The 12602-nt window shown below is 41.4% G+C and overlaps 1 protein-coding gene across 1 annotated transcript in view; it reads left to right on the top strand.

Moving 5' to 3' along the window:
• The window catches only part of epas1b (endothelial PAS domain protein 1b), a 30884-nt gene that overhangs the window by 12740 nt on the left and 5542 nt on the right, over positions 1 to 12602 (top strand). The window contains exons 2-7 of the mRNA XM_030772898.1: positions 1132 to 1322; positions 5280 to 5425; positions 6113 to 6197; positions 7955 to 8067; positions 8567 to 8769; positions 11837 to 11943. Coding sequence (XP_030628758.1) covers positions 1132 to 1322; positions 5280 to 5425; positions 6113 to 6197; positions 7955 to 8067; positions 8567 to 8769; positions 11837 to 11943 — 845 coding nt within the window. The remainder of the gene's footprint in view (positions 1 to 1131; positions 1323 to 5279; positions 5426 to 6112; positions 6198 to 7954; positions 8068 to 8566; positions 8770 to 11836; positions 11944 to 12602) is intronic.

Genomic DNA, 12602 nt, shown 5'->3' with positions numbered 1-12602 from the left:
CTCAAGTTTCAAACAACGACATATTAATGTCCCTAAGCTGAGAAAACAAGTGAATGACCTGAGTGTAGCTTAATTTGTGTCAGAATTTTCTCAACAAGCGAGAAAGCAAGCTAATGGTCAAGCAAGCATCCTGTGGCCCATATGGAAAACTACACAATTACCAAACCACAACATTTCTGGCTCTTAATCAACATCTAATTAACCCTAAACAGCAGAAAGGTCTAAAGGACCACTTAAATCGTCAAACATATTGTCAGAAGTTCAGAGAAAAGGTATTCAGAAACATTAAAAAGGAGTCAGAAACAGAGACAAATTGAAACAAGTTGGTAGAGATTCAGCATGAATGTATTAAGACAAATTCCTTCCCTCAGCTGCTCTGTAAGGTGTTGCTTGTCCAACTGTGGATACACATGCCTTAGAGCGTTTATGAAAAAAAAAAAAAATTGATTGATTGATTATTACTGCATCAACAAACTCTTTCACTCCGTGTTCCAATTTGGTTTGGGTTTTTTTTTTTGTTCCCTGTACGTTTCTCCAGACTTCCACAAGCAGGTATCTGAGCCAGCTAAGTCCCCACATTTGTTATCCATTTCCATTCGGCTCACAATTTGTTGTTTTGTTCTCAACACGGCATTTTAAAAATGATTACGCCTCAAAAACTACCTTCATAATTTGGTGAAAGTCTCGAATTTGCGCGGACAAGCTTGAGAGCTAGAGTTCAAGTCCTGGACTCATTTATCACAGTTTGTATAAACCAACATGATTCATTGTCGCAAGAAAGAGTTATTAAACAAATAAAAACAATGAGGAAAAATGGATTGCAAATTAAGAAATGTTAAGTGACAGAGATCTAATTTGTTATCCATAATTTACAACTGAAACATCAAGAAACCATTGAAAGAGGATAGAGAGACTGTGTATGAGGTGTATGGGAATAAACATGCTATGTACAGGTAAAAGTGTTTCTTTCTTTCATTTTCATTCAAGCATTAAAATCTCTCTCTCTCTCTCTCTCTCTCTCTCTCTCTCTCTCTCTCTCTCTCTCTTTCTCTCTCTCTCACTCTCTCTCTCTCTCTCTCTCTTTCTCTCTCTCTCTCTCTCTCTCTCTCACTCTCTCATCGCTGTGGTAAGGAGCAGCTCGGAGCGGCGGAAGGAGAAGTCCCGGGACGCCGCCCGTTGCCGGCGCAGTAAGGAGACAGAGGTGTTCTATGAGCTGGCCCACCACCTGCCCCTTCCTCACAGTGTCAGTGCCCACCTAGACAAAGCCTCCATCATGAGACTGGCCATCAGCTTCCTACGCACCCGCAAACTCCTCTCCACAGGTGTGTGTCCTTTAAACCACAGGGAGAAACACGCACACGCACACACACACACACAAAGAAACAAACACACACACACAGCCTACAGTTAAACACGGAGCCAGGAACACACACAGACAAACACACATACACACACAGGCACATGCACACACACACACACGCGCACGGATGTACGCGCACACACACACACACACACACACACACTCGCTCAACACCTCATATACTATGACTTTCAGGAATTAACTGTGTTTACAGTGACAACAATTGAGGTCACTGTCACTATTTGTATTACCCATGGCTTCCTATTGCTTGACTGACAAGAGGGTAGCTGCTGATAAATTTTTAAGGAAACAGATGTATGATGCTACGCAGCCATCCTGACCCAGAGTCCACAATAATATTATCACCAGTAATTCTATCAGTAATTGCATGCCACTTCTCTTTTACGTATATAAGAGACGTGTTAACGTGTTAAAAATACACACTCGCACGATAATCAAATTCTAAAGCACCAGCCTTATCTCCTATCAATGTTCCCCATCGCTTGTACCGACTGCTATGAGGAAATATTTTAAATGTCAGAGTACGCCGGTGTGGAACTGAGGTAATAATGGCGAGCGACATCGGGGTGAGGTGGGAATTACATTAGCGAATATTGGCCTGTCCTGGAGTCGTATACTGCCTTAGAGTTGAAGCTAATAGGCCTTAGCTACAACTGTTACAGTCGAGGGTTTTTTTTTTTTTTTTTTCCTCCAGTCATACTAATAGTGGCTAGTGAACAAAAAGTCTGAGGACAGTTCATAATATAAGAAATATGCATATACGCGTATATCCCTTAAGACATTCACATGGTTATCACACAACATGTTTTTTTTTTTTTTCGTTCTGTCTAACGAGAGCTGGGAATTAAAGAGCAGTCGAGCAGTTTTGTTTCTGGAAGTTTCTTGGATGGTGGGAGGGCGTGTGTGTGTGTGTGTGTGTGTGTGCTGTTGTGAATCCTTGTTTTGTGTGTCACGATTATAAAATTAGAATATCCGGAAAATAGACAAAGGCACTTCCTGTGCGCTAGTGCATTCCATCTTGAATTAGAACAAAGATAAAACAGAGAAAATATGAGAGAATCTTCCATTCTATAACCTGAACACATTTAGGAATTTTTAATTTAACGTGAAATTGATTTTTTTTTTTCTTTCTGTCTCACGCCATTTTTCAAAACTAATTCGGTTTTATAACTGCGATACAACTGCGAAAAATACTCTGTTTACTTTGATTTGAGCTGTGTTTTGTCTGTGCACTTGAAGTGTTCTGCATGCTTAGCAATGTCGAAAAGTATTTCTGATATCACTGAGAGAACAGAGCATGAAAAAAAGAACCAAGAAAACAGTGGGTATGGTGAGGTAAGGACAGGTATGTGGCAATGGAAGGATCAGTGAGAGAGAGAGAGAGAAAGAGAGGTGATATTTAGGCAGAGAATAACAGCTGTGTAGCAGAGAGATGGAACAGCAGATTGTCTTATCAGCGGCTCTAGTGCCCTGTACAGGGAGTGTGATTGGAGTGTGATTGGTGCTTTCTTTACAGCTGGTGTTCAGCACTTTGAGCCAGCCAAAACACAGGCCTGTCCTGGCGCCAGGCAACCCTCCACCCCCACTACCCCCCCCCCCCCCCCCCCCCCCCCCCCGGCCCTGCTCCGCCCAACCCCTGAGGGGTGGGTGGGGTGGGGGGAACACCTCAGTTATGTAAGGGTGGTTCAGAAGACCGTGTAATACCTGAGAATTTGTCTTCTGTTGAGATTAATGACATCACAAATCAGAGAGTTACAAAGTTTAATTTACATGTCAGCTGATCGTTGACTCATGTAATCCCAGTTTCGCCACTGACTGAGAAGGCCCAGAAAAAAACTCACATCACTTAGAAAATCTATATTTATTTCTCACTTTGAAAATGTATTTTAGAAAGATCGCTCCAGCAAAAGAAAAGTTAGTAAAAGATTAAAAAAAAAAAAAAAAAATCCGACTATGGGCAGCTGACGTAATATGTGTTGTTCTGTAAACTGGTCGAACTGGAAACTTTCTGTATTGTTTTTTTGCTGGAACTGGTACGCCACTTGCAATTTTAGGTTAATCCAACAATGGATCATTTCTATTAGGATTCTCAGAATAGTTACGTTATAGCTGATGCTTCTGTCGTCATTCAGTCCACATTTAACAGCGCAGTGCACTGTGAAACAGGTACTGTTTTTTTCTTACACCCTTACACTTGATTGTATTCCTGACTTGCTCCAAGTCACTTTACATAAGTACAGTGCGTGAGGCTGATTCCAATGGCAACAGCTGAAGTGTGATGAAAATTCCAATTCTACTTTCAGTGTAAAATGACAATGCCTGAGGCAGTTGCATTTAATCACTTATTGGCAAACATTGAGTGAAAATTAAGGAACATGAAAGGTAATTTTAACTTAAGGGCATTTTCAGGATTATTTACTAGACAGAGTAATGCAGTGATGCACCAGATAAGATGTTGGTTTTACAAAAATATTTTTGAATTGCTTTTTGAGAGGAAGTACCATTTGAACTTGGAATCTTTTTGTTTCCTGTGTCCAAGTTCATAGTGCAGAGGGCAGACTATGCTCTGGGGGGGGGGGGGGGGGGGGGGTGGTTACTCACTGTGTATTAATTAAAACTTAATTTGTCTCATGATATTCAGAAGAGTTTTAAGTTACATATAACAGTCTGGTGTTGATTTTCCTCCCTTGTAAGTTCGATGGCATTTGATGGAAACATTTCTCATCATGTTACTTCATCATGTTCCAGTATAACCAAAGATGTTCATCTTAGCAGACTGCTATTGTAATAAGCAATGAGAGAGAGAGAGAGAGGTCAAAGGTTTTGTTTGCACATGTAATTAGTTTATAACTGAAATGATCAATTCTCATGAATTGCTGTCGTTGCTTCACGCTGTAAAATGACGCAATTAAGAAGAAGACCTTTCCATTTAATGCCGTCAAATCCAAACCAGACATACATTTCTGTTCTATCAATCATTTTTTAAGTTCGGAAGGATCTCGAATACATTTTTTTTGTTGTTGTTGTTGGTGCGGTGAAAGTCCATCAAAGGCGTAAGCAGAACTCTCGAGGGGCTTGGAGCTGTGGGTTGGGCTCAAATCCAGTGGCGGGCCTGATCAGGCCTTGAGAAAGCCTCTTATCTTAGGGAAGCACACTGGAGCAATCACAGGCTTCCGACCCCCCAGCATGGAGCCACTCTCTGTTCTCTCACTCCGTCTACACTCCACCTCCCTTTTGAGAACTTGCCAGACCAAGTGGTGTATTCAATATGTTCGGAATGACTGTTATACCACCGCGCATTTATTGTGCAATAAATACGAAACATTGTGGACTTTGTTTGTGATTAAGATTACTGGCATCCTCTACAGAAGGATTTTTTTTTTTTTTTTTTTCCATTGGTTATTTGTGATCAGTGAGAAAATGTTCTCGGAACTGCGTAAAATTCCCCTTGAATTGTGTTTTACACTTTTAGTTTCATATAACTTCATCTTGCGGACTTCATTAATGCATCCTGTTTGGTTGGTTTGGTTAATGACTCATCGTAATGTCGTTTTTTTTTAATTTTTATTTTATGAAATACGTTTATGATGGACAGTTTCCTGACATCACTTCCCAGCATAAGACTAAAACCTACTTACATCCAATGTTATAAACACCAGTCAATGGTCTATAAATTATGAGTGTAGTACTTTGTGTGTGTGTGTGTGTGTGTGTGTGTGTGTACACAGGGGAAATGACCAAGGGAAGGTCAGGGTATTTGGGAGTGTTCTTAGTAGCAGGATGAAGTTGCACTGGTTTGTTTTGGATGTGAGCCAAGACCCCAAGAGTCAAAACAAGATGGACTCGCATGCTCTCACTCACATATGATTGTATAACACACGCATGTTTTGCGTTGCAGCCTGCCGTACAAACGAAACGGAGGAGGACAGACAGATGGACGGCCTGTACCTGAGGTCACTGGAGGGGTTTATCGCTGTGGTCACGTCAGATGGGGACATGATTTTCTTATCAGAAAACATCAGCAAGTTCATGGGCTTGACACAGGTTAGTGCAAGTGGATGTTCAAGTGTAGCCCCACTCCCCAGACGCACACACATACACACACACACACACACGCACACGCACACACGCACCACACACACAGAGACTTATACACTGCTTAATATTTAAAGCCGTATCTGCGTTTTCTAAATTTATATCTCCGTCTCTCCTCCAAACATACTTTCCAAAAAACAAAAAATCCAATTTCCATAAGCGTTGTAGTACCAGAACACAACTGCAGTGTTATAGCTCACAGCACTGTACTACACTCAGTCATTCCTATATGGGTACTATGGTACAGGGTGTGCTTCGTACACCGACTTAGCCAGAGGAATACAGGCTGTAATGGTACATACATAGGTATGTCCCAGGTTATATATAGCCCAGTAGTATGAACCAGCATACTTCCACAGTACATACACTTACATGAAACACGTTCCAGGCTCCTGTGTCATAAGTGAGAGAAACAGTCACAGAACAGTCCACTCAAAGGTTATTTGTTCCAAAGATAGTGAAGCCAGAGGGTTGTGTTATTCTACGGGCCAATTAAGATAAGTTTGTTTGTTTTGGGGTTTTTTTTTTTCACGTTTGTGATTTCAGAAACCTAATGTTCTCTCTCCGTACAGCGTACCCTATAACGTGTTACGTAATATGTTAGAAGGTGTGTGACAAGCTTGTGTTTCCTGACAGGTGGAGTTGACAGGGCACAGCATCTTTGACTTCACCCACCCCTGCGATCATGACGAGATTCGGGAGAACCTCAGTCTCAAAAGTGGTGTGTGTTTCTTTGTTGTTTCTTCTTCTCTTTTTTTTTTTTTGGGTGAAATTAGAGCAAAGGAGCACTGGATAGAGTTACTCTCTAGAGCCATATGCTTTTCAAACCAGTTCTCAGCAGTTACCGGTTAGTCCACATATCAGTTGAGTTTGAGCCTGTATTCTTTACAGCTGAATTCTTCTGTCCTTTTCTTCTGTCCTTGTCCTATCTTTACCCTCACCACTGTCCTACCATAGAGCGCCGATCACCAAACCAACTCCCCCCTCTCTCTCTCTCTCTCTCTCTCTCTCTCTCTCTCTCTCTGTCTGTCTGTCTGTCTGTCTGTCTGTCTCTCTCCCTCTATCTGTCTGTCTGTCTCTCTCTCTCTCTGTCTCCCAGCCACCTACAATGTTTCTTCACTCAACTGGTTATGCTTGGGTGTCTTTGTTGCTATTTGCATCTGTTTGACTTGCTGGCTTTTGTAAAACACGGCTTTATGTGAACTGCTGTCTGTCTTCCTGGAGCTGTTGGTATACTGGAGACTGTGAGGAGGGGCCTGCGGGCATGGCTGCTGTGTGCCCACACGTAGGCCATGCCAAGCACCCCCTTGGCGCCGTTCCTCTTATCAGGGCATATTGTGAACCCCCCCCCCCCCAGTTCTAGGGCCATTGGTGTTTTACTATAGCAGTTTATCTGGGACGAGGAGTGCGAGTGTGACCTGGTCACCCACCCACTGTCTCAGTCAGCATTACACTGCAGAGAGAGATAGAGCTCACGCATGATGTCATAACTGCCCCTCTTGGACTTTGTATCTATAGATATGTACGAGAACATTCTTGAGCTCTGTGTGTGTGTGTGTGTGTGTGTGTGTGTGTGTGTGTGTGTGAGGGAGAGCGAGAGAGAGAGAGAGAGAGAGAGCAAGAGAGAAAGAGAGAGGGCAGGAAAGTTGTAGAGTATCTTAATTTGAATATATTACATCAGACACAGAATGATAGAAAGACAACATTTAGTACTGATTATGTATTAAGTACGTGTGGCTAAGTTTTAGGCCTTTAATACAGACGTAAAGCACAGCTTTCATCATCTCCAGCTTGTGACCTTCATTGCAGACTCAGAGTCAGAAAGTCAGCACTATTCTAATATTTGTGACCTATTTATGTAACATTTATGTTCAGACCACTGAACAACCCCCTGGGGTGGTTAAATACTCCATGAAGAAGAAAAGAAACTGGAGAGAATATAGAACTGTAGGTTGAACAGGATTTCTACATAACCTGAATGTTTCTTTTTCTTTTTTTTTTTTTTTTTTTTGGTAGGAAGTCAATTCTTTTTCTCCGTTGTCTCAAAACAAACGGAGTGGAGATGCAAATAGACAACTGGGGACTAAGACTGTACTCACTTTGCATGAAACTATATCTAAACTATTTTATTGTTTCTAATGCAGTTATTTCGATATACGCTATAAACTCCATAAGGCTTACAGATATCCAGAAACTTTCCTCATGCCTGGAATTTACTTCAAGATGCTTCCCTAATACTTCCTAAAACAGTGTCAGAAGTACCAGAGTATTCAGTGTCCCATTACCTTGATATTGTTACAGTTAGGCCCCCTTTAAATAATTAACATAGCAATTGTAGTGACCATGTATGTCATGCCAGTTTTAATTGTGAATGTATGTAATTTACACACAAAAGAACTGTATTCTGTACTGTACTGCACTGTACTGTACTCATCTGACAACGTGTGTGTGCGTGTGCGTGCGTGCGTATATTCACAGGTTTGGGGAAAAAAGGTCGAGAACTGAGTACAGAAAGAGATTTCTTCATGAGGATGAAGTGCACAGTGACAAATCGTGGGCGTACCGTCAACCTTAAATCAGCCAGCTGGAAGGTGAATATCGTCTGACACAGTATTCAAAACAGCTGTCTCCTCCATTGCTTATCTATTCAGTATTCCCGCTGGGTTAACACTGTGTTAAGTAGAGCTGTACTAAATATGATCAAAATACCGAGCCGTGTATCGTACATCTGAGAAACATAAATCTCACTATCTGGGAGAAAAATCTTTCCGGCAATATATTTCACCCGCTCTCAATGGGTGCCTGTCATCATTACGCAGTTCACTTGTTCTGCACTTCATGTGCAGTCATGCTGTGTTTCCAAGGCTTACTAATATAGACATACAGCACGTAACAATTTAAGCTCATGACACGACAGCAAATTAAGAATGATGCATCCATAAAGTCTTGATCTTACCTCCAAAATTCTTCTTTCTCTCTTCATGACATCCAGGACCAGTTTGGTAGATTAACTCTTGATTATTTTTTTTTTTTTCAGTTAGAAAAGGCAGGTGCAGAGCTTGTTGTGAAACCCTGTGTTTGTCCTGTTAGGTGCTGCACTGTACAGGTCATCTGAAGGTGTACAGTAGCTGCCCCCCACGCGTGCTCTGTGGATATAAGGAGCCCCCCCTCACCTGTGTGGTCATGATGTGTGAACCCGTACCACACCCTTCCAACATCGACACCCCCCTGGACAGCAAAACTTTCCTGAGCCGCCATAGCATGGACATGAAGTTTACTTACTGCGATGACAGGTGACACACACACACACACACACACACACACACACACAAAGAGTTCAACTTTTATAGGTAGTTATTTTGCACACTCATCAGCATAAACAAACATACACACACGTAATAGATTTTTTTTTTTTTGAAGTTTTAAAAAATCCCTGCACCCATAATGAAAACATGTTGTTACACAGTGTATACACTTGCAACAGCCTCTGTTTGTACATGCAGTACTAATTCGCTCTTCACATATATCACACGCAAAAAAAAACAAGCACACACACACACACACACACACACACACACACACACACACACACACACACACACCAGGATAATGACTTTGGCAGACTTGTACACTCGGCTTGTCATGCCAGAACGAGAGAGGAAGCGCATATCTTTCAGCAAAACCATTTAACATCACCGACAATTATACCAGCCCGTTTCCTCATGGCTCCCCCGACAAAGGCGCGAGCTGTTCGCCGACACGCAGTCGGCGAGAGCGCGGCGGCGTCCCGTAAGGTTGCCCCGCTGATTGATGCCCCCTCAGTGCCGATGACATCACTCCGCAGCGCTCGACTCGTTCCTCCGTGGAAGAACTTATCGAGCTAGAAAAGAACATAATAATAATAATAACAAAAAAAAAAAAAACTTGTATAAACAAAGGGTTTTGGCTCCGTTTCAGGGTAACGCCTCTTTATTAAAAAAAAAAAAAAAACGCATAAGAGCTTGATGACAGTTTAATAGCAACTAAGTAATTCGTTTCAAAACATTGAATCAAGTCAATGGAAAAGCTGTCAAAATGTAAAAAAAAAAAAAAAAAGGAGAAAAATAAAAGGCCATGTTTGCAAAAGCGATTGTGAAGTCTCTTACCTTTAAAGTAAAAAGACTGTATAGAGAGACTGTACAGAGATTTGATTCAGTAATTATCGCGTCATTACTCACGACAGAATAGGACCGACCATGTTATAGGCTATAAAAGGAGAGACATGAAGGAACGAATATGCATTTGAGACCAAATTCTGCAGTCTTATTTGATTTTTTTTTTTTTTTTTTTTCGTCGTGAACTTGGGAGACCTGGTTAGAATACTTGGCTCGTCTGCTGTGCATACTGTGTCCAATTACAGAAATAAGCCTGAGCAGTTAAGTTCATCATTTATGCTGTGGTCAGTCACAGCCGTTGGCTTGGCGTGTGCGTTTTTTGTTGGACGGAACTTTTGAGGAACTTTACAGGGAAAATGGACAGATGGAATAAGAAAACAAAACAAAATTAGAGGCATTTATGAAATGTTTTTGAACTTGTTTAAACTTTCTACACGAATTTAACTTCTGAGAGCACGCAATACTCTCATAGGGAATTCTGATTTGTACCACCTGGAAAGTAAGAGGAAAAAAGAAGTAAGAGGAAAAAAAGTTTTTTTATTTATTTATTTATTTATTTTTTGTTAGGAAAGTGTCCAGTTGTGATTATGATCATTATTATGATGCTAAAATTGCACCATAATGGAGGGTAAATGGATTACATCATTCGTAAGGTCCAACGACATTGCCCTGATTTGGATGCATGACTGAAATAATGGTTTTCTTCATCTAGAATTTGTTTAGAAGTTTCCCTCTTCTCTATCCCCACATCTGCTTTTCTTCTCTGATATGTCTCTCTCTTTCATTTCTCTTCTTTCCATTACGACCCATGCACGCATACACACACACACATACATGCACGCATGCACACACACAGACACACAGACACACACACATGCACACAGACACACACACACACATGCACACAGACACACACACACACACACACATATAGAGTGTAACACTGATATTATTTAGTATGATTGTCATTTCATGCGTGTGAGCGTGTTTGCATATGTGGTTACAGGCAAAGGTGTATGAAGAGAGTCAGGTCTTATCTAGGCTCCGTGAATGCTATTGCAGCTCATCAGTGAGGAAGTGATTAGTGTGATTTGTTAAATGGCCAGTAAATAGAGAGCTCTTTAATGAAGAGATACAGACACACACAGACACAGACACACACACGGACACACACACGGACACACACACACGCACACACACAAACACAGCTCTGATCCTGCAGCTGTCCAGTTATGTAAGCCTCGTACAAGAGCTCAGCCAGTGCATTCTCATTAACACAGATTCACAATAAAGTCTCTCTCACACGCTCAGGACATCACTACAAACCCTCTCAGTTGGTGTTTTTTCCCCCTGCCACCATTAGACCTTAGACAGTTAATACCATTTTAAGAATTCACGGCACAGTACAGAGTATCATTTATAAACTGTGCCGAATCGTAACAAGTATAGTCTTTAGATGTAAAGCTTTACATTTGAGACATTGTGAGGTGTGTGTTTGGTCAGCATCATTTGGACCTCTTGACAAAGACACAATGAAATCAATCCCCTGTGTAAAATACACTTTTACACTTTCACTCACAATCCTTTTAAAATTCAAGGTCACAGAGTTTTTATCAACTGCCAAGCAGGTCATATGAAATGGATTGCGATTTGGCTGACATATCAAAGACTTGTGTAATTTCAAAGACATTTAGTTCAGCAAATGAGTTCGTCTTTGTTGAAGCGGGCGTGAGTATTAGGAGTGTAACTCTACACGACACTGAAAGTCTTATTTGCACTGAACCAGTTGGGAGTTTAAAGTTCCGGGAGTTTTAAGGAGCAGGAAATGTTCTGTTGGACATGGCTTAGTGCAGTAAAGAAGACCGCATAACTGTCGGCATATGACATCTCACATGGACAATCATATATGACAAATACAGATTGCCTTATTATAACAGTTCTTGAGCGCCTTCCGTTCTGGCTTGCTGAACGAGTTAAATCAACAACGAAACACATGTTCAAAATTCTAACCCCAGCAGATAATTTCGTGTTTCTAAAGCAAGTAGCCGACGTCTGTTGGCCAGAAATCCATCTCTTTTTGTTTGTAAATCTTCCATTGCAACCCCAAAGTCACATTTTGTGCCAAACCGTGTTTTTTGTGATTTGACCGTCACGCCCCTTCGTGTGAATGCATACGAAGGTAACGTAATCGCTCCCTCTGTTTCAGGGTCACAGAGCTGATGGGTTACAGTCCTGAAGACCTCCTTGGTCGTTCTGTGTACGACTTCTACCATGCTCTCGACTCTGAAAGCGTCACCAAAAGCCACCAGAACCGTAAGTTTCAGATATTCTTCACTCTTTTTTTTTTTTTTTTGGTCACCGTAAATCCGTAGTCAAACAGAAGGGACATTGATTTTTCTTGAATTTCTTTACATAATAGGAATCTCCTAACGCTAGCATGTTGAAAAATATTGGTGTGAAGAGAATTCTTTTTAGAGAAGACGCATGCTGAAATTCTTTGATTATTCTTGAAGAAAGCAGTGGGCCAGAAGGTATAGTACCGTAGTCTTTTCTCATGCATACAGCTGTACAACTAGGAAAACAAACAAACAAACAAACAAACAATGTCATTTGAAACGCTATCTTTGCTTAAGGAATGTCTCCTACCTGAATCAGAGCCTTCTTTGACTTTCGGTATGTTAAACAGAGAGAGACAGAGTGAAGCAGCACATGATATGATTAGAATTTAAGAGATGCTGGGCTCATTCGGAGAAAGGGCTTTGGATCAGGTCATCTCAGGTGCAGAGGCCCGCGTTCCCAAGGTTTAAGATTTCAGCTGCCTCTGCAGTGAACAAGTGTACGAGTGTACTCAGAGTGTACTCACATTCTGAGTACAAGTCTTCTTTACAGACACGATCACAGACACACACACACACACGCGCGCGCGCGCACGCACGCACACACAAACTCACACAAAATGGTAGAATTCTACT

Source organism: Chanos chanos, chromosome 4 (genome assembly GCF_902362185.1).
Source record: "Chanos chanos chromosome 4, fChaCha1.1, whole genome shotgun sequence".
Classification (NCBI taxonomy): Eukaryota; Metazoa; Chordata; class Actinopteri; order Gonorynchiformes; family Chanidae; genus Chanos; species Chanos chanos.
This window is presented reverse-complemented; position numbering and strand designations above follow the sequence as displayed.